This window comes from Ornithorhynchus anatinus, chromosome 10, assembly GCF_004115215.2.
Source record: "Ornithorhynchus anatinus isolate Pmale09 chromosome 10, mOrnAna1.pri.v4, whole genome shotgun sequence".
In the NCBI taxonomy this organism is placed as follows: domain Eukaryota; kingdom Metazoa; phylum Chordata; class Mammalia; order Monotremata; family Ornithorhynchidae; genus Ornithorhynchus; species Ornithorhynchus anatinus.
In genome coordinates this window covers 53,296,414-53,316,907 of record NC_041737.1, presented here as the reverse complement: position 1 = coordinate 53,316,907, position 20,494 = coordinate 53,296,414, and the positions used below count along the sequence as shown (strand labels likewise).

The 20,494-nt window shown below is 60.9% G+C and overlaps 4 protein-coding genes across 4 annotated transcripts; 3 read left to right on the top strand and 1 right to left on the bottom strand.

Annotated features, from left to right (window-relative positions):
- Positions 1-4,098: 4,098 nt before the first annotated feature.
- On the top strand, positions 4,099-5,438 carry NTF4 (neurotrophin 4). Its single transcript, XM_029073449.1, has 2 exons — positions 4,099-4,173; positions 4,635-5,438. The coding sequence occupies exon 2, from the start codon at positions 4,646-4,648 to the stop codon at positions 5,246-5,248; it is 603 nt and encodes a 200-aa protein (XP_028929282.1). The 5' UTR covers positions 4,099-4,173; positions 4,635-4,645; the 3' UTR covers positions 5,249-5,438.
- Positions 5,439-5,579: 141 nt separating this feature from the next.
- LOC114814645 lies at positions 5,580-8,833 on the top strand. The gene is made up of 5 exons (XM_029073443.2): positions 5,580-7,286; positions 7,376-7,576; positions 7,682-7,843; positions 7,992-8,110; positions 8,228-8,833. Exons 1-5 carry the CDS (start codon positions 7,167-7,169, stop codon positions 8,571-8,573), a joined length of 948 nt encoding a protein of 315 aa, XP_028929276.1. The 5' UTR covers positions 5,580-7,166; the 3' UTR covers positions 8,574-8,833.
- Positions 8,808-9,900, top strand: LOC114814557 (lutropin subunit beta-like). Its single transcript, XM_029072892.1, has 3 exons — positions 8,808-8,836; positions 9,292-9,541; positions 9,662-9,900. Exons 1-3 carry the CDS (start codon positions 8,808-8,810, stop codon positions 9,896-9,898), a joined length of 516 nt encoding a protein of 171 aa, XP_028928725.1. The 3' UTR covers positions 9,899-9,900.
- A 171-nt stretch (positions 9,901-10,071) lies between these two features.
- On the bottom strand, positions 10,072-18,756 carry RUVBL2 (RuvB like AAA ATPase 2). Its single transcript, XM_029073434.2, has 15 exons — positions 18,695-18,756; positions 18,494-18,545; positions 15,004-15,059; positions 14,762-14,903; positions 14,441-14,570; positions 14,264-14,330; positions 13,957-14,063; positions 13,670-13,763; positions 11,978-12,101; positions 11,674-11,768; positions 11,434-11,552; positions 11,210-11,329; positions 10,801-10,930; positions 10,448-10,562; positions 10,072-10,251 (listed from the first exon to the last, which is right to left on the bottom strand). The coding sequence occupies exons 1-15, from the start codon at positions 18,704-18,706 to the stop codon at positions 10,226-10,228; spliced, it is 1,389 nt and encodes a 462-aa protein (XP_028929267.1). The 5' UTR covers positions 18,707-18,756; the 3' UTR covers positions 10,072-10,225.
- Between the last annotated feature and the right edge of the window lie 1,738 nt (positions 18,757-20,494).

The following is a 20,494-nucleotide window of genomic DNA, read 5'->3' as shown; positions in this document are numbered from 1 at the left end:
TGTGTCTTAAGAATAATAATAATAATAGTAATCATAATCATTGTGGTATTTGTTAAGAACTTACTATGTGCCAGGCACTATACTAAGAGCTGGGATGGATACAAACAACAAATCGGAGTGGACCCTGTCCCGCATGGGGCTCACAGTCACGATCCCTATTTTACAGATGAAGTAACTGAGGCACAGAAATGAAATGACTAGCCCAAGGCCACACAGCAGGCAAGTGGCGGAGCTGGGATTAGAACCCATGATCTTCTGACTCCCGGGCCCGTGCTCTAACCATTATGCCATGCTGCTTCTTGTTTCTTTATTTGGGTCTCCCTCCACCTCTATGACTTCGGCTTCCTGATGACCTCTATGGCCCCATTCATTCATTCAGTCATATTTATCGAGGGCTTACTGTGTGCAGAGCACTGTTCGAAGGGTTTAGGAGAGGGCAGTAAAGCAATAAAAAGACACATTCCCTGCCCACAACGAGCTTACACTCTAGAAACAGAGCCCCTGTCTATCTCTCTGACTTTTTGTAACTCTGCATTCCTTCCGTGTCTCTCCTGCTGTCTCCGTGACTGAGTCTAACCCGCTTCCCCCCCTTCCTGGATTATTATTATCGGATTATTTCTCTGTGGACTCTATTCTCCCCTCAAGCCCCCAAGACCCTTGGGGAAGGGAAACCGAGGTCTGGAGGGTGTGGGAGCGCCCTGCCGTGGCCTCGCACTGTCAGTGCTTGGCACATAGTAAACGCTTAACAAATACCACATTATTATCGCCCCCGCCCCTGCCCCCTTTCCAGCTTTTGCAGCAGCACACCCCTGCCTCCCCTCCCGCATCTCTTCTAATCCCAGCCTTGTCCAGCAGGAGGAGGCTGTGAGGTCACCCCAGAGCAAGCTCCCTTCCCGGGAGGGAGCACTGGAGAGGAGGGTAGGGGAGCAGTCTGTTGTGTGCTCTGCGGGAAGGGATTCATAGGAAGAAGCTCCCCGAACCGCCCCTGCTACCCGTAAGCCCGAGGCCCAGAGGGGGGAACCGAAGCCCAGTAAAGAGGCTCCTCGCGGGCGGGGAGGGTGTCTGTTTTTTGTTATAGCGTGCTCTCCCAAGCGCTTAGTACAGTGCTCTGCACACAGTAAATACGATTGAATGAAAGAAGGAAAGGCCTGGCTTCCTCCTTGGACCCCATGGCTCCCAGAGACCAGCTTCCAGAGACCCTTGCCCCCTTAGACATCCTGGTTGCTAGGGAGGGAGGACCCTGGTAATGGGGCCTGGACCACTCCCCTCCCCAACCCAAAGCCTCCAGGGCCCCTGGGAGGCTGAGACCCTTCTAGGCTAGAGTTGAGATCCTGCCCCTAGCCCCCCACGGCGTCTCCACCAGCCCCACCGGAGCCGGCTTCGGAGACCAGTTCCCTCTGACCCCCTTCTCCCTCCCAAAGGTGCTCCCTGGTGATCAGAGAGGGCTGCGTTGCCCACCACCAGGGTCCCATTCCTGTTCCCACCCAGAAATGGGTTCAAATCCCAGATCTGCCACTTGTCTGATGTTTGAACTTGAGCAAGTCATTTAACTTCTCTGTGCCTCAGTTACCTCCTCTGTAAAATGGGGATTCAAACTGTGAGCCCCACGAGGGACAACCTGATTACCTTGTATCTACCCCAGTCCTTGGCACTTAGTAAGCGCTTAACAAATACCATAATAATATTATTATTAGAGCTGAGATGCGTCGATGGGGTCGGCGACAGCAGACCGGGAGAGCCGCCAGGCCCCGGCTGGAGCTTGGGCCTCCCACCATCCCCTCCCCGGCCCCCCCCCGAGGCCTCCGGCCCTTCTTCCATCTCCCCTTCCCAGGATGGTCAGCCTTTGCGGACTGGCGGGAGCTCCAGGCCGCAGCCAGACGGGGGAAGGGAGATGGGGGGTGGGGGGGATGGGGAGGAAGGGGAGAATGGGAAGGAAGGGGGGAATGGGAAGGAAGGGGGGGACGGGCGGACAGAGGACAGACAGGCCCTTATCTCCCAGACGGGCAGGCGGCTGGTTTGTGTCTAGGCCTGGGAAAACGGCAGCCGTGGGGAGGAGGGGTCCCTGGGGACAGAGAGTGGCTGGGGGCCGGGATGCCTGGGTCTCTGAGGGCAATGGGAGCAGGAACCGAGGGTTGGGGTTAGCCTCCCTGGTCGGACCCCGACTGCCCCAACTCCGGCAGAGCTCCCCCGACCGGTGGGGAGGGTGGGGTCGGGGGGGTCCTCTGGCTCCTCCCCATTTCTTCTCCTTCACCTCGCTCCTCCCCCTCCTCATTTCTGCTCCCGGGAGGCGGGGTCCCCGCTCCCAGCCACGCCCCCCACCCCACCCTACTGGGGAAAGCGGGTCCTGGTGTCGGCGGGGACACGCACAGAGAGCACAGCGGAGGAGCAGAGGGCGCCAGAGGTAAGGGAGGGACCCAGGCGTCCCGGCTCCTCCCTTCCCGGGCACCAGACTTTCTGCCTCCCTAGCCCCCAGCTCTCCCCTTTCCAACCCCCAATCCTCTCAAGGACCCAAGTCGGCATCCCAGCCTTCTCCTTCCTTCTCCCCCAAGATCCTGGGGGGGGGGGGGTCCTTGTTCCCATCTCTCTTCTCCAAGATCAAAGCAGGAGGCAGAGCCGGGAGGAGAAGGGAGAGCCAAGAGGTGGAGCTTGGGGGGAGGAAACTGAGGCAGAGCGGGGACCTAGGTGTTCGCCCCTCCGCAGCCCCTGCTCCCCTTAGGGGTCCGGTTGTCCTGCCCCTCCAGCCACCGACTCTCCCTGTCCCATTCCCCCCACCCCGGGCTTCCCTCACAGAAGTGTCCTGGGGCCTGGACCCGGCTCGCTCCTTCCACTCCCCGGTCCTCTTGTGGAACTCAGGTGTCCTGCTGGGACGCGGATCGGCTTTGTCTGGCGATGGGAAGCAGCTGTTAAAGCCCCAGGAAAAGATGCCGCTTCAGGCTGCTTCCTATTAGCCAGGGGGCCGGCTGCCCCTTCCCGGGCCAGGGAGCGGGACGCCTGGGGCTTGAGAGGAGGCAGAGCTGAGGGGCGGGACGCCTGGGTCCCAAGGGGATTGCGAATTGAGAGGCAGAAAGCCTGGGTCTTGAAGGGAGGGAGAAGTGAGAGGCAGGACGAAATAAGAGGCGGGCTGCCCGGGTCCTGAAGGGAGAGAGCTGAGTGGATCCCGAGGGGAGGGAGAGCCGAAGGGCAGGACGCCTGGGTCCTGAGGTGAGCTAGGTCGGGGGCGAACACCTGGGTGCCCGAGTGGAACCCTCCAGGGTCCCGCGGGTTAATCCTCTGTCTCCTTCCCCCGGCCCCAGCTCGGTTCCTTCCCTACCTCCCCACCTCCCAGCCGTTCCTTCCCCTGGTTCGCTGGGCGGTTGGGCGGGCGAGCAGGCGGGCGGGAGCCCCAGGTATGCATCACCTAAGGCCCGGGCGGGCCCCGGCCTGCCCCACCGCGGAGAGAGCATTCCTTCCACAGAGCCGGAGTCCGGGACCCGGCGTCCGGCCCCGCAGGCTCCCCTCTCCCTCGGGGACCCAGGTGTCCCCCGCTCTCCCGCAGGGTCCCAGGCATCCCACTCCCCAGCCGCTGCTCCCCTCGGGGGCCCAGGCATCCCACTTGGCAGGACCTGCCGCCGCCTCGGGTCGAGTCTCCCGACACCCCCGGCCTCCACTCTCCCCAAGGACCCGGGGGTCCAACTCCCCAGCCTCGGGGGCTCTCCCCCGCTGTCTCCGGGCGGGGAGATAATCTCTTCCAGTCCTGGAGCCTCATCTATCATCTCCCTGCTCCCCCCCCCCCCCCCCGCCCCGTCCCACCATCTGCTTCCCATCCCGGCCCGGGCAGGTTCGTCACCTGAGCTGGGGCCTCTGTGGGAGTCGTCTGTGTGCGTGTGTCTGTGTATGTGCGTGTATGTGTCTGAGACCGAGGCCCGGGGGTTGGGAGAGGGGCCTGGGTCCAGGAGGGCAGGAGGGCCGGGTCTCTAAAGGAAGCGGGGGGCGGCGGCGGGCGGGATGGGGAGAAGGAGTTGGAGGGAAGAAAGTTCTGTTTCCAATGGCCGGGTCTGACCCCATCTCCCTTCTCGAAGGTGGTTGCCTCTCCCCCCACCCCGGGATGGTGCAGCGGAGGGGTCCCCCGATGTCCCCTCTGGGACCCCCCGGGGACAGGCCCCCGGGGCCACGGCAGGAACCCTGACCAAGCCGGTAACAGCCCCTCCCACCCTCCACCGGTTGCCCTAAACCCCATTCCTTTTCCCCCAATCTCCCTTTTCCCTAAACCCTCCTGTCCACTCCCCCCATCCGCCTCCCCAGTTTCCTTCGTGTCCCATTAACTTCTCTCCTTGTCTCTCCTGGGCCCCGTCCCCTTGCCCCCCCCCCCCATCGCACCCCCCACCCCTTCCCGGTGGGTCCGTAGCCCGGCCTGCCCAAACCCAGCTCCCCGGCTCCCCTCCCCCTCAACCCCGACTCCATCGGGGAGGTCTTGGGTGGCGAAGGCATGGCTCCCACGCCTGCCTAGTTGCTCCGGTAGACCGCTGCCCCAAACTCTGGGAGTCCGGTGACGGCTGATGGGGGGCAGCGTGGGGTGGTCCCTGCCGCCCAGAGCGAGGTCCTGGGGGGGCGGGGGGGGGGGTGGGCGTGCTCTGAATCCCTCCCTCTCTCCCCAGGTGCCCCCGTGATGCTCTGGTCTCCTCGACCCTTCGTCCTCGTCCTCGTCCTGCCGGCCGCTCTGGCGGCCCCCCTCGCCCCGCCCCTGCCCCTGGCCGGGCCGGACTGGTCGCTGCTGAGCCCCCGGGTGGCCCTGGGCCGCTCTTTGCCGGCGGGCCCCCCGCTCCTCTTCCTCCTGGAGAGCGGGGCCCCGGTGGGGGCGGCGGCCAACCGGAGCCGGCGCGGGGCGGGCCCGGGGCGGCGGGGGGAGCTGTCCGTCTGCGACGCGGTCAGCCGCTGGGTGACGGACCGCCGGACGGCCGTGGACATCCGGGGCCGGGAGGTGGCCGTGCTGGCCGAGGTGCAGACCCTGGCCGGGCCCCTGAAGCAGTATTTCTTCGAGACGCGCTGCAAGGCCGGGGCCGGGGGCGCCGGGGGGACCGGGGGCGCCGGGGGGCCCGGCGGCGGGGGCTGCCGCGGCGTGGACCGGCGCCACTGGGTGTCCGAGTGCAAGGCCAAACAGTCGTACGTGCGGGCGCTCACCGCCGACGACCAGAAGCTGGTCGGCTGGCGCTGGATCCGCATCGACACCGCCTGCGTGTGCACCTTGCTGAGCCGAGCCGGCCGCGCCTGATGGGATCGGGGCACCCCCGGGCCCTAACTCTAACGATAATACTAATCGTCCTGGGGTTCGGGGAGCGCTCGCTACGGGCCGGGCACCGTACTGAGCGCCCGGGGTGGCTACGCTGCAGCGGTGGGCAGCTGGGGCGGGGATCTATGCGATTTTCGTGTGGGTGTGAAGCGCTTCCTCCGGGCCGGGCGCTGGGGTAGATACAAGCTAATCAAGTCGGACCCGGTCCCCGGCCCACGCGGGGCTCACAGTCTTCATCCCCATTTCACAGTGGAGGTCCCTGAGGCCCCGAGAAGTGAAGTCGCTCGCCCAAGGTCACGCGGCGGACAAGGGGCGGAGCGGGGATTAGAACCCAGGTCTTTCTGACTCCCAGGCCCGGGATCTCTCCGCTGGGCCACGCAACGGTGGGCCACGGAGGACCGAGACAGGAGAACTGGACACCGGGACAATTTAATTGGACATAATAATAATAACGGCATTTGTTAAGCACTTACTATGTGCCAAGCACTATTCAAAGCGCTGGGGTAGTTACAAGATAATCGGGTGAGGTAATACAAGGTGATACAGATGAGGTAACTGAGGTACAGAGAAGTTAAGTCACTCGCCCCTAGTCCTACAGCTGACAAATGGCAGAGCCGGAATTAGAACCCACGACCTCCGACTCCACTGAACCACGCTGCTTCTCTTTCGGGAGCAATGCCGATCGACTGGGAACAGGCTGCAGTCGACTCAGCGCTCCCCCCGCCCAGGGGTGGCTAAATAGCCACGGATGATGTGGTTAACTAGGCACAAGGAAGGGTCGGCTGGGAATTGCGGGTGGTCAATCGGGCACGTACCGGCTTAACTGGTCAGTGAGCAACAACCAAGCCATTGGGATGAATCAGCGTGTTAGAGGATGGAATCAAGAGGGTCCAGGATCGAAGTCACTGAGCTTTGGGTACAATGTGTCCATCTGAGACTGGGCCCTGGGTGCTGCTGTTGGACCAGGCCACCCGACCACTGGACACGACACAGTCAACTGCATCCTGGCATGGTCCTCGAGAGGCTCCTGTCGGCCGCCTAGGCATTAGGCCGGGTCGATGAGGCAGTGGGCGAGGCCGAATGATCTCTAGGCAATCAGAGAGACACTGGTCAAGCCATCTGGCCCCTGGAAGCCAGCTAGACTCCAGATGCGGTCAACTGGTCAGTGGGGAAAAAAGATCGAGTGGACAAAAATCGGTATGGTCCTCTGAGGTTAGATCGGCTGGGAGGTACCCGGGGCAGAGACGACTGCTTAATAGGGGCCGTCAACTTTACTCCGGCAGTCAAGTGTCACTAGGCAGAATTAATTGGTCAGTGACTACGCAACTGGACACCGGGTGGTCAACAGGACGGTGGACATGAGCAACTGAGACCAAGACTGCCAACTGGTTAATAGGCAGGGCCCGCCACGACTGGTGTGGAGCCCGGACCCGATGGGGGCTGAGTTCCGGACCCCAGACACACAAGGAGGGGACGAGATGGACGCCAGCCCCCCAATTCCTCCCTCCGAGTCCTGCCCCCTCTCTCCGGGGGTCTCCCGTCCCTCTGTATTTATTCCCCCCTCCAACGCCCCTAATTTATTGTGTGACCAGAACGACCCTCTCCCTCTCCCTCCCTGTCGGCTGTGGACTGTTGCGGGAGGCCGGCGGGTCCCCGCTGGGCCCACCCCTCCAAGGGTAAGTCCAGGACCGCCCCCCTCACCCCGGCCAGGAGCGGGTGCGGGGGTGCGGTCGAGGACATCCGAGCCCGCCTGCCTCCGCCACTCCCCTTCCCCGCCCCCAGACTCGGAGTCGGGGTGTGTGGGGGGGGTGGAGGCTGGCCGGAGGGGGCGTGTCCCGTCGCCATAGCGACAGACTAACACGGCTCATCCCCGGGGGGCCGGGCGGGGCTGGGCGGCCCAATGGTCTGGCGGTCCCATGGGGCGGCGGGGCCGGGCCCCTGGCCGGACGGGTGTCGCACCAGCAGTGAGGTGGGCCTCCCTCCGACCTCGCCCCTGCCCTTCCCCCCGCCGGCCGCTCGGGTAAGTCCGGGGGTCCCGGGGGAGGCGGGCCTGGCGGGGGGCGGGGACGCCTGGCCTCCCCCTGACGCCCAGGGGGTCTCGCCCACCAGTCCACGGTCTCGGACCCTCTGCCGCCGGCCCTGGCTCAGGACCGCTGGGCCCGGAGCTTCGACGAGGTTGTGAGCCGGCGGGAAACGACGACCGGGGCCGCCTACGGCCCCAAGACCTCCGCGGGGCGCTTTGGGCAGCCCCCCGCACTCCTGCCGCCCCGGGCGGACCGCGTGATGGGAATCAAGGGCGCCGGGGACAAGGTGAGCCCCGGAACCGGCGGGGAGGGGGGAGGAGAGGAGAGGGGCGTCCGGGTCCGGAGGCAACAGGCTTTCCTTTCCCTCCTCGGCCGGTCCTGGGGTCTGCAGCTGGCCCTCCGCGCCTGGGCCGCCGCCCTCACCTCCCGCCAGCGGAAGAGCGAGATGAGGGCTGGGTACCCCGGTTGGCCTAACCTCGACCCGCGGCCGACCTTTGCCCCCGGGCCCCTGCCCTTCGGCCTCGCTGCCCACCACACCCGAGGCCCCTCCCAGGTGACAGCCGGTCCCGGGGCTGGAGGGGGCGGGGGGGCTGCGCGTTTCCGTGCTGACCCGAGGCTGGGGGCGCGGGGGAAAGGGGAGGAGGGCTTGGCTCTGACTCCCTCTTTTCTCCCCCTTCCCCTCTGACCCCCCACACCACCAGACCATAATTCCCAGCACAGAAAACCCAGCTCTGGCGGGAAGGATCTATTACATCCCACAGCGTGCCATCCTCCATCTACAAGATCCCTACCTCTCCATCACCGCCCAGGATTTCTCCAGGTTCTCAGTTGCCACCTTCCCCCCAGAGACCCAAACGCCCCTGACCCAAAGACCTCTCCCTCCGACCCAAGCCTCCGGATCCCACACCCCAGACCTCGATCCCATCTCCCCAAACAGCGCCGACCCGGCCCGCCGGTCCCGGCTGCCCGCAGAGACATCCCAGGCCGGGGGCTCGGTACCGCCCCGCCCGCCGTGGCCCGACTCGGCCCTGCTCCCGCCCCGGCTTTCCGGAGACCGCGTCGCCCACCTGGGCCCCCTGAGCCCGTCCCGGCAGTGGCGGTCGCTGACGCACGCCTCCTTCACGCCCCCGCTTCACCCACTCCGGACTCTGGATCGCTTCTGCCCCCTGGAGCCGCTGTGGGCCGGGCTCCACCGCCGCCCCGCTCCCGAGCTGGCCACCGTGCCCCACTTCTACCAGCCCGAGAGCACCCGCTACGGCAGCGGGAAGCCCTGTGTCCTCTGAGGGGCTGCGGGTGGGAGCCGCAGGCTGGGGCGGGTGGCGGGCACAAGCCGGGACAGAGGGCGGGCAGAGGCCAGGACCTGGACCTCCTTTTCTGGGCACCAGGACTGCCAGAGGCCTGGGAACTGGAGGAGGAGCCAAGGCCCAACGGCCAAGGCACAAACAGCTCCACCATGGGAAGGGGGCCACAGCCCACACTGACAGGCCCCCCCACTCCTTCCCTTCCAACATGACCATATGACCATTCTCTGGCACAAAGCTCATCAGCTCGTCTCCTTTCTGCCTTGGCAGCGGAAGGTGGGGAGGGAAGGTCGGGCGGGGGGGGTTTACGCTGTGAGCGATTGGGTCTCCTCCCCTTCCAACCCCCAACGGCCCTCCCCTAAGCCTTCGGGTTGCCCAGGTGGGCTGTGATATTGTCTCCTCCTGGCTGTGGCCTTGCCCCGTCCACCCCCTCCCTGCCTGGCCCTGGAGGGCAGTGGGCGAGGGAGAGGATTAACTGCCTGGTTACCCGGTCCCCGCCCCCACCCTCTGGCCTTGCCGCCCCCACGGCGGCCGGGCCCGTATAAGGGCAGGGCCCCGGTGGGGAAGGGGCCAGACTCAACATGGAGCCACACCTGGTGAGTTGCTGCAGAGTCGTTCCCGCCCCCCACCTTCCACCCGTCCCAGGGCCCCCCAAAACCCCTTTATGGGAGGGAGTGGGGGTGAGGGCGGAGGGGAGAAGGGGGTGGAGAAGAGGCAGAGGGCAGCAGAAGGGGAAGCTAACCGTGGGCCCTCAGGGGCTCTCACTCCTGCTCTTGTTCCTGCTGCCGCCCCTGCTCCCCGCTGGGGACCCTGGCGAGCCCGGCGAGCCGGGGCTCAGAGGAGGCCCCTACTGCCGCCTCGTCAATGCCACCGTGGCCGCCGAGCACGAGGCCTGTCCTGTATGCATCACTTTCACCACCACCATCTGTGCCGGCTTCTGTATGAGCAAGGTGAGGATGGGGGGTAGGGCTGAACTAGATACTTAGGTGGGGGGGAGTGGAGAAGGGGAAGGGATCCCTTTCACCTCCCCCTTCACCCATTCTGTCTCTCACCCGCCACTTTGTCTTCAGATGCCCGTGTTGCCGAACCCTAGATACAGACCGGTCCAAGAAGTGTGCACGTATGGCCGGCTGCGCTACGGATCCCTGCGGCTGCCCGGCTGCCCGCCTGGCGTGGATCCCGTGGTCTCCTTCCCCGTGGCTCTGAGCTGCCACTGCGACCAGTGCCAGCTGGGGTCCAGCGACTGCACCTCCCGCGTGCAGCACCACAGGCTGGACTTCTGCTCGGCCCCCCGCCTGCGCCTCTAGTGCCCCCCCGCCCCCCCCGCCCCCCCCTCCCAGGGACCCCCCTCAATCCAATAAAGCCCCCATTGACACATTTATGTCTGACTTTGACACTGGGGAAGGATGGGGGTGCGCGGGGAGAGAAGGAGGGTGCAGAATTCAGGGTTGGCCATTGGCCAACAGACAAAGGAGGCCCCTACTTTGAGAACCATTTTATAAAAATTCACAGTCCCTCGATACTGGGTTAAAAAAAAAAAATCAGATGGGCAGGGAGGGAACGGAGAGGGTCAGACAGGCAGACAGACAGACTCTAGGAGACGGGGAGGAAGGATTCCAGCCGAAGGTGCCAGCTCATGAAGTGTCCATGGTCTCTCCTTCTGAGGGGGAGACAGAGGGGACGTCGGAGGGGGCCCAGGGCACGTAGGGGGTGTCGTCGGGGGGCGGGGAGGGTGGAGAGTGGGGGAAGAAGGAGGAAGTGTGGACCTCCTTGGGGAGGCAAGGCTGGCCAGGGGCACCAGACCTGGGTGGGGAGGCAGGGCTTGGCCCCTGAGGAGGAAGGACAGAGCTACTCACTGAGCTCATTGAAGAGGAAGGCATCTTGGTACTCCTTCATGTACTGTGTGGAACGCGACTCGTCCAGGAAGAGTGAATACACGCGCTTGATATCGTCCACCTGCACTTCTGTGCCCTGCAGTGGGGGGGGGGGTGGGGGGGGGGGGGTGGGTGGGTGTTCAGGGGCGCGAGGCCAAGGGAGGGGTGGGAAGAGAAGCAGCGCTATGGGGAAGCGCGGGCAGGAGGGGAAGGAGGAGGAGAAGCAGCAAAATGGGGAAAGCAGAGCAGTGGGATGAGGAGAGCAGGGAGGAGGGGGAGATGGAGCAGAAGCGGTGGGGTGCACACGGAGGAGGGGAGAGGGGGCAGGGTCCCACCTTGCGCTTGCGGCAGACCAGGCTGGCGGCGGTGATGAGCTGGATGGCGTACCGCAGGGAGGTCTCCAGGCCGATGCGGGTCAGCACCGTGTAGGCGTCCTCACTCATCTCCACGTCCTCCTCCTCACACCTGAGCGCGCGGGTGGCCGGGGGTCAGGGGACCTGGGACTGAACCGCCCCTGTCCCCAGCCCGCCCTGCCCAGTGCATGCGCACAACTGGGTGCCTGCATGGAGTGGGTTCACTCGCTCTCTTCCAGGTCTCGGCTCTTCTCCCCTCCCTCACCCGCCCCCAAGGGCCTCGTCCTCCTCCCCGCTCCCCAAGGGCCCTCGGCTGACAAGGACGAGAGAGGGCCAGCGGCACCCGTTCCTCCAGATGGGAGACTCTCTGCTGCCCGGCCCCCGGCCTAACCGGATCTTGAGGATCTGCTTGGTGTCCTTCTCGCTGTAGGGGGTGGTGGACACGATGAGGAGGCGGTCCAGCAGGTCGATGGGGATGCCGTGGGGGCTCTGGTAGGAAGTGCCCCGGATCCTGGCGGGGAGGAGGAGGAGAGGGCAGACGGTAGTGAGCAGCCCCTGCCACGCCCCTGCTCCAGACCTCTGCCCTCAGCACCCCCGTCCCGCTGATCAAGGTACCGGGTGATGCCACGGTTGGTGGCCATGATGAGGACGGGGGCCATGTCGCTCTCCAGCGCGCGGTTCAGGAAAGAGAAGCTCTCGATGTCCAGCATGTGGACCTCGTCAATGAACAGCACCTGGCCGGGGAGCAGGCGGGGCGGCGATGAGGGAGGGGCGGGAAGGCTGGGAGGAGCGAGAGGAGGAAGAGGACCAGTTCCTCTAGTTCTTTCCCCCACGTCCTTCCCCACCTCCGCTCACCCCGGGGATGATGTCGGCCTTGCCCTCCTCTCTCCACTCCGCCACCTTGGCATTGATCTGCTCCCGCACCTCCGACTTGATCTCGCCCGTGTCACCTGCGGCAACGGGGGTGGTGAGGATGAGAGGCTAGTGGAAGTGGAACCAGGAACGAACAGCCTGGGGCGGGGGCCCAGGGAACGCTACGGACAGAGAGGTTGACCAAGTCCCACTAGCTAACGCGCTCCCCCCGACCTTGGAGGAAGCCAGGAAGCTCTGACCCCTGTACCCCGTGCCGGAGCAGAGAGCCCCAAGCCGCCCTCCCTACCGGAGAAGAGGGCCAGGAAGCCCTGGGTCCTGGAGTTGATGACGTCAATCTCGTGCAAGGACACGGTATGCACCACCTCCTTCCGTTTCTGCAGCTCCCCGTCTGGGCACTGCACAAACTTGGTCTGGGGGAGACACGCACGACTCATCTGTTGCCGCGCTGCCTGCCCCTTCCCCCAACTTCCCGGCCCCTCCCTCGGCACCCCCTCAATCCGGAGACGGGGGACAAGAGGGCCCAGGGCTACTGTTAACAGGACTGTCGGCTGATCCCTCTCCGCCGTCCCTCTGCACTTATTCCCTCCTCCAACACCCCTAATTTATGACCAGAGAGGCCTCTCCCTTCCCCGTGGCTAAGATGCCTCCCCCTAGGCCGACACCCCCATGATTGAGTGCAGGACCCCCCAACAGGGTGCTGTGGTGGCAGTACAGGGTGCGGTTGAGGGCATCTGTGCCCGCCTCTCTCTGCCACACCCCTTCCCCGGCCCCAGACTTGGAGACCGGAGGGCGGGGTGGAGGTTGGCTGGGAAGGGAGCGTAACCTGTCTCCATGGCGATGGCCTAACACTGCTCAGCCCTGGGGGCGGGGAGGAACAGGGGCAGGGCAGGCAGCCCTCTTGCCCGTTCCTGCTGCCCAGGGATAATTAAGCAGGACGATTTGGAAGAGCAGGAGCAGGGCAGAGGAGGAAGAGGGGCAGGGACTGAACAGGAGGCTTGGGGAGTGTGTAGCCATAGCGACCCAAGGCCCGACGGCCTTATGGGGGCAGGGGGCTGCTCCAGGGCATAGGGAAGCGGCTGAGGAGGCTGACCAAGTTTGGCCTGGGCCGAGCTCCTTCAAGAGCTAGTGGGGCTCTTAAAGGGCGGTGCCAAACCTAGAAAATTACAACCATGAACTACCCTCCCCTGATCTGCCTCTCCAGGACAAGATGCCCCAACAAAACGCTTCCCATTTTGATCAGCAGAGAGAAGAGCACCTGCCTTAGGCAGCCTGGTTTAGTGGAAAGAGCCCATGGGTTCTAATCCTGGCTCTGGCACATGTCTGTTGGGTAACCTTGAGCAAGTCATTTCAGTTCTCTGGACCTCAATTCCCTGTCTGTAAATTGGGGATCAAAACTGTGAGTCCCATGTGGGTCAGGGACTGGGTCCAACCCAATTTGCTCATATCCACCCCAGCGCTTCGTACAGTGCCGGGCACATAAGTGCTTACCAAGTACCATAATTAAGGGGGCCCTGAGAAATGAACACGGGAAGGCCACAGCTGTGGAGAATTGTGAGCGAACACAAGGAAGAAGACCGTGTATGCTGGGGGGCTCTCCACCTTCCCCATCAGATGCCAGAGACCCAGCTGTCGTCAGCCTTCCCTTCCTGAAGCCACCCCTCACTCCCACCCTCCACTTGCTTCTCTAGGGGGGCAGGAGGGATACAGGGAGGCAGGTAGAGTAGCACAAAGCCTTACAGACTCAGGCGGGGCCTGTGGGTGACATGAGAGACAAAAGGCCCACATCTCCACTCTCCAAGGGTCCCAAGCAGAACACGATGACCTCCCGCTCCCTCCCCAAACACTGAGACCACCTCCCTCGGTACCATCTCCAGTTCTAAGCCTTTCCTAAGATGGAGTGGGCAGGCCCAGTCCCAGTATTCCAGGAGCGCTGGCCTCGGAGATGCCAGGGATGGGATGAGGCGGGGTGGGGGAGTACCTGGGAGCCCATGGCGTCATAGTCCCGAGCACGGGTGAAGGAGCGGCCCAATTTGGAGATCTTGCCTGTTGCTTTGTCGATGGTGATCACATCCCTGCCAGGTATGGGGGAGGGAGTCAGTGAGGGGAGATGAGATGAGCTGGGTGACCCTCCCACCAGTCCCTCCCCCTCTTGACCTTCCTTCCTCTTACTCTGTGTCTCCTTCCCCTCCCTGCTTGCTATTCCCGGAATCTCTCTCTCCTATAGCCACCCTCCCTAGACCAGACGTCGCCCATCAGGGCACTGACCCGGCCTGGACCTTCTCCTTGGTGAGCGACTCGATCATCTTGGTGCCCAGATCGTAGATCGTTTCCATCTCTGTCGTCTTCAACGTCAGCTTCCCCACTTTGGCACCCTGGGGGGAGGGGGAGCCAGGCGGACTCTCAGGCCACCCCTCGGCCCCGCTCCAACTCCCTCCCGGGATCCAAAGGAGACCCCGTGGTGGGAACTCGGCAGCGGCCGCTGGCCCACCCGGCCCCTCAGGGGGGCAAGAGGACACCGTCGGCCCCCAGCCTGTCCGACCCATGGACACCCCCCGTCTCCATGGGGACTTACAGTGCCGGAGGCTGGTCGGTCAATCTGGATCTCTACCACTTCGCCCTCGATGATCTCAGTCTCTTCCCTGGGGGGAGAGGGGGAGGGCATTGGGGCAGCCCCATCTCTCCCCTACAGGTCCTTCCCTCAACCCCTCCGTTCGGGGACCCAGTTTCCCCTCCGTGCCGCTCTCCATACTTGATGCGAACCCCGATGGAGCGCCGGAACGCCTGGGTCAGGGCCTCCGTCTTGCTCATCTCCAAGGAGAAAATTTCACTGCCGGCGATGGCTGTGAATGGAGTGTCTGGGCCCAGGGCTTGGGCCATGCCTAAGAGAGAGAAGATGTGGGGCGGGGTACAGTGTCATTCCCACTAGTTTCCAGGCCCTCCACTTCCTCCTCCTCCTCTGAACCCCTCTCCCACCTCTTCCCTCCCCCTCTGTTCAACCCTCTCCCCGCAGCCCCTCTCTCGGATAGGTCCCTGTCCGCCACGGCCACGTGCCCTTCCCGGAAATCCTCACCCATGGCGATAGCAGTCTTGCCGGTCCCCGGCTGACCGGCGATGAGGACGGCCCGGCCCGCAATCTTCCCCTCGCGGATCATCTCCAGGATCACGCCCGCGGCCCGTCGTGCCGCCAGCTGACCCACCATGCCCTGGGACACCTGGAGAGCATGGGAACGGAGGAGAAGGTTGGGGTGTGCGGGGGATCCAGCAGGGAAACCCTCTTCACTTTACCCCCTGCCCCGAAACCCCTCTCTGTACCTGTCGCGGCTCCAAGGCATCGTCCAAACCGAGGCCTCTGATGTGGGAGTGGGCTCCTGGGGGTGGAGAGGAGGTGGTTACCTGGGTGATGCTGTGTTTACCGCCTCTTTAGGGGGTTGACCCACGCCCACCTTCTGCCTCTGGCCTGGAACATCCTCCCTCCTTAAATCCGACGGATAAATTCTTTCTTTCTTTCTTTCCTTCTTTCCCCCTTCAAATTGTTCGTTGGGAGCAATGAATTCACTCATTCATTCAATAGCATTTATTGAGCGCTTACTATGTGCAGAGCACTGTACTAAGCACTTGGAATGAACAAGTCAGCAACAGATAGAGACAGTCCCTGCCGTTTGACGGGCTTACAGCCTAATCGGGGGAGACGGACAGACAAGAACGATGGCGATAAATAGAGTCAAGGGGAAGAACATCTCGTAAAAACAATGGCAACTAAATAGAATAGAGGTGATGTACATTTCATTAACAAAATAAATAGGGTAATGAAAATATATACAGATGAGCGGACAAGTACAGTGCTGAGGGGATGGGAAGGGAGAGGGGGAGGAGCGGAGGGAAATAGGGGGAAAAGAGGGTTAAGCTGCGGAGAGGTGAAGGGGGGGTGGTAGAGGGAGTAGAGGGAGAAGAGGAGCTCAGTCTGGGAAGGCCTCTTGGAGGAGGTGAGTTTTAAGTAGGGTTTTGAAGAGGGGAAGAGAATCAGTTTGGCGGAGGTGAGGAGGGAGGGCGTCCCGGGACCGCGGGAGGACGTGACCCGGGGGTCGACGGCGGGATAGGCGAGACCGAGGGACGGTGAGGAGGTGGGCGGCGGAGGAGCGGAGCGTGCGGGGTGGGCGGTAGAAAGAGAGAAGGGAGGAGGGGTAGGAAGGGGCAAGGTGATGGAGAGCCTTGAAGCCTAGAGTGAGGAGTTTTTGTTTGGAGCGGAGGTTGATAGGCAACCACTGGAGTTGTTTAAAAAAAGGAGTGACATGCCCAGATCGTTTCTGCAGGAAGATGAGCCGGGCAGCGGAGTGAAGAATAGACTGGAGCGGGGTGAGAGAGGAGGAAGGGAGGTCAGAGAGAAGGCTGACACAGTAGTCTAGCCAGGATATAACGAGAACCCGTAGCAGTAAGGTAGCCTGCTGCTGAATGTGTCTGCTTATTGTTACTGTACTCTCCCAAGCGTTTATTACAGCGAGGAACATGACCTAATGGATAAAGCACGGGCCTGGGAGTCAGAAGGACCTGGAGTCTAATCCTGGCTCCAACACATGCCCGCTGTGTGACCTGGGGCAAGCCACTTTACTTCTCTGTGCCTCAGTTACCTCATCTGTGAAACGGGGGTAGGAGTGTGAGCCCTATGTGGGACAAGGAATGCGCTTAGTACACTCCGCACACAGTAAGCACTCCATAAATACGATTGAATGAAAAGAATGAACTTGTATGAACCCCTGTGTTTTAGAACAGTGCTCAGCACCTAGTTAGTGCACTTGTACCAAGCCCAGCGCTCTGGAACAGTGCTCGGCACATAGTTAGCACTTCAGTACCGTTATTAGAATGCTCAGCACACAGTGAGCGCTCCATAAATACGACTGAATGAAATGAATGAACTTGTACGGAACCCCAGCGCTTTAGAACAGTGCTAGGCACATAGCACTTCAGTACCGTTTTTAGAGGGGGCTCAGCACACAATGAGCGCTCCATAAATACGACTGAATGAAATGAACTTGTATGAACCCCAGTGCTTTAAAACAGTGCTTGGCACAGTAAGCGCTCAATAAATACGACTGGATGAAATGAACGAACTTGCACGAAGCCCAGCGCTTTAGAACAGTGCTGGGCACATAGTTAGCGTTTAAGTACCGTTATTAGAGTGCTCAGCACACAGTGAGCGCTCCATAAATCCGACTGAATGAAATGAATGAACTGGTACGAACCCCAGCGCTTTAGAAGAGTGTTGGGCACAAAGTCAGCGCTTCAGGACCGTTACTAGAGTGCTCAGCACACAGTGAGCCCTCCATAAGTGGGCAGGGACTGTCTCTGTTGCCTAATTGTACATTCCAAGCGCTTAGTACAGTGCTCTGTACATAGTAAGCGCTCAATAAATACTGTTGAATGAATGAATAAGTACAACTGATTGAAATGAATGAATGCACTGGTCCGAACCCCAGTGCTTTAGAACAGCGCTCGGCACATGGTTAGCGCTCCAAAAATACGACTGAATGAAATGAACTGTTATGAACCCAGCACTTTAGAAGAGTGCTCAGTGTGCTAATTTTAGAAGAGCGCTGGGCACATAGCCCTTCGGTACCGTTAGTACAGCGCTCAGCACACAGTGAGCGCTCCATAAATACCCCTGAATGAAATGTACTGGTCCGAACCCCAGCGCTTTAGAAGAGTGCTCAGCACAGTTAGTGCACTTGGACGAACCCCAGCACTTTAGAAGAGCGCTGGACACATAGCCCTTCGGTACCGTTAGTAGAGCGCTCAGCACACAGTGAGCGCTCCATAAATACCCCTGAATGAAATGAACTGGTCCGAACCCCAGCACTTTAGCAGAGTGCTCAGCACAGAGTTAGTGCACTTGGACGAACCCCAGCGCTTTAGAAGAGCGCTGGACACATAGTCAGCCCTTCGGTACCGTTAGTAGAGCGCTCAGCACACAGTGAGCGCTCCATAAATACCCCTGAATGAAATGAATGAGCTGGTCCGAACCCCAGCGCTTTGCTCAGCACAGAGTTTAGCGCACCTGGACGAACCCCAGCGCTTTAGAAGAGCGCTGGGCACTTAGTCAGTCCTTCAGTACTGTTAGTAGAGCGCTCAGCACACAGTGAGCGCTCCATAAATACCCCTGAATGAAATTAATGAGCTGGTCCGAACCCCAGCGCTTTAGCAGAGTGCTCAGCACAGAGTTTAGTGCACTTGGACGAACCCCAGCGCTTTAAAAGAGCGCTGGGCACATAGTCAGTCCTTCAGTACCGTTAGTAGAGCGCTCAGCACACAGTGAGCGCTCCATAAATACCCCTGAATGAAATGAATGAGCGGGTCCGAACCCCAGCGCTTTAGCAGAGTGCTCAGCACAGAGTTTAGTGCACTTGGACGAACCCCAGCGCTTTAAAAGGGCGCTGGGCACTTAGTCCTTCAGTACCGTTAGTAGAGCGCTCAGCACACAGTGAGCGCTCCATAAATACCCCTGAATGAAATGAATGAGCGGGTCCGAACCCCAGCGCTTTAGCAGAGTGCTCAGCACAGAGTTTAGCGCACTTGGACGAACCCCAGCGCTTTAGAAGAGCGCTGGGCCACATAGTCAAGTCACTTCACTTCTCGGTGCCTCAGCTGCCTCATCTGTAAAATGGGGATGAAGACTGTGAGCCTCACGTGGGACAACCTGATGACCCTGGATGTCTCCCAGTGCCGAGAACAGGGCTCTGCACGTAGTCAGCGCTTCCCAAATCCCAACATTATTAGAGTCAGCGGTTCGGTCCTGCCGCCCCGCACTCACCGATCCGCTCGATCCGTGTGACATCGCGCACTTCGGGAACCTTCGGCGTGGCCTGGGGAAGGGGACGAAGGCGGGTGGGCGGGGGGCGACGGGTCCCGGTCCCCTCCCCCGCCCTCCAGACCCTCCCTCGGGACCCCCTCACCCCCGGAGCCCGGGCGGGACCGGGGAGGGAAGCGGAGCCCAGCGCCCGCGTCTCCTCACCGTGGTTGCCATGTTGCTCCCCAACGGCCGCGGCGCTCTGACCGGAACCGGAAGTCGGCCGGACACGTGGGGCCGCTCTAGGCCCCCGAGGCGCGGGCGCGTCTCTATGGCCGGGGCCCCGAGGTCCTCCAGCCTCGGGCCCTGAGGCGACGCCCTCGTCGCCCTCTGGGGCCTTCATTCATCCATCCGTCATTATTGATCATCCATCCAGCATTATTAATAATAATAATGTTGGTATTTGTTAAGCGCTTACCATGTGCAGAGCACTGTTCTAAGCGCTGGGGGAGAGACAGGGGCATCAGGTCGGCCCACGTGAGGCTCACCGTTAATCCCCATTTTAATAATAATGTTGGTATTTGTTAAGCGCTTAATAATAATGTTGGTATTTGTTAAGCGCTTACTATGTGCCGCCAAGCACTGTTCTAAGCGCTGCGGTAGACACGGGGGAATCAGGTTGTCCCACATGGGGCTCGCAGTCTTCATCCCCATTTTACAGATGAGGTAACTGAGGCACCGAGAAGTTAAGTGACTTGCCCAAGGTCACACAGCTGACCAGTGGCCGAGCTGGGATTCGAACCCATGACCTCTGACTCCAAAGCCCGTGCTCTTTCCACTGAGCCATGCTGCTTCCCTAATGTGCAGAGCACTGTTCTAAGTGCTGGGGGAGATACAGGGGCATCAGATCGGCCCACGTGAGGCTCACCGTTAATCCCCATTTTAATAATAATATTGGTATTTGTTAAGCGCTTACGATGTGCAGAGCACTGTTCTAAGCGCTGGGGGACATACAGGGGCATCAGGTCGGCCCACATGAGGCTCACAGTTAATCCCCATTTTACAGATGAGGGAACTAAGGCCCAGAGAAGTGAAGTGACTTGCCCACAGTCACACAGCTGACAAGTGGCAGAGCTCGGAGTCGAATTCATGACCTCTGACTCTGAAGCCCAGGCTCTTTTCCACTGAGTCACGCTGCTCCTTTAATTATTGATCATTCATCCATCATTATTGATCATTCAACCATCCATCCATCATTATTGAGCGCTTACTGTGCGCAGGACACTGTATTCATTCAAATAGTATTTATTGAGCGCTTACTATGTGCAGAGCCCTGTACTAAGCACTTGGAATGAACACGTCAGCAACAGATAGCACTGTACTAAACGCTTGAGAAGTACAATTCGACCACAGTGAGAGACAATCCCTGCCCACAACGGGCTCACAGTTCCTTTGGTTTTGTTGTCTGTCAGAGAAGCAGTGTGGCTCGGTGGAAAAAGCCTGGGCTTGGGAGTCTGAGGTCATGGGTTCAAATCCCGATTCTGCAACTTGTCAGCTGTGTGACTGTGGGCAAGTCACTTCACTTCTCTGGGCCTCAGATACTTCATCTGTAAAATGGGGATGTAGACTGTGAGCCTCATGTGGGACAACCTGATTATCTGTTGCCGATTTGTATATTCCAAGCGCTTAGTACAGTGCTCTGCACATAGTAAGCACTCAATAAATACGAATGAATGAATGCCCTGTATCTCCCCCCAGCGCTTAGAAGAGTGCTCTGCACATAGTAAGCGCTTAACAAATACCAACATTATTATTATTATTATTATTGTTGTTGTCTGTTTCCCCCTTTTAGACTGTGAGCCTGTTTGTTTTGTTTTATTGTCTGTCTCCCCCTTTCACACTGCGACCCCGTCGTTGGGCAGAGATGGTCTCTCTCTGTTGCGGGATTGTACATTCCAAGCGCTTAGTACAGTGCTCTGCACACAGTAAGCGCTCGATAAATACGATTGAATGAACGAATGAATG

Excerpts from the sequence above, each read along its gene's own strand:
- LOC114814557 (XM_029072892.1), top strand. The coding sequence starts at position 8,808 with ATGACCATTCTCTGGCACAAAGCTCATCA. Across the intron at positions 8,837-9,291 it reads CTCTGGCACAAAGCTCATCA|GGGGTGGAGAAGAGGCAGAG; the intron begins GCTCGTCTCCTT and ends GGAGGGGAGAAG. Across the intron at positions 9,542-9,661 it reads CCGGCTTCTGTATGAGCAAG|ATGCCCGTGTTGCCGAACCC; the intron begins GTGAGGATGGGG and ends CTTTGTCTTCAG.
- RUVBL2 (XM_029073434.2), bottom strand. Across the intron at positions 13,764-13,956 it reads AAGGAGAAGGTCCAGGCCGG|GGATGTGATCACCATCGACA; the intron begins GTCAGTGCCCTG and ends CATACCTGGCAG. Across the intron at positions 11,330-11,433 it reads ACCAACCGTGGCATCACCCG|GATCCGGGGCACTTCCTACC; the intron begins GTACCTTGATCA and ends CCTCCCCGCCAG.
- NTF4 (XM_029073449.1), top strand. The coding sequence starts at position 4,646 with ATGCTCTGGTCTCCTCGACCCTTCGTCCTCGTCCTCGTCCTGCCGGCC.
- LOC114814645 (XM_029073443.2), top strand. The coding sequence starts at position 7,167 with ATGGTCTGGCGGTCCCATGGGGCGGCGGGGCCGGGCCCCTGGCCGGAC. Across the intron at positions 7,287-7,375 it reads TCCCCCCGCCGGCCGCTCGG|TCCACGGTCTCGGACCCTCT; the intron begins GTAAGTCCGGGG and ends CTCGCCCACCAG. Across the intron at positions 8,111-8,227 it reads ACCGCCCAGGATTTCTCCAG|CGCCGACCCGGCCCGCCGGT; the intron begins GTTCTCAGTTGC and ends CTCCCCAAACAG.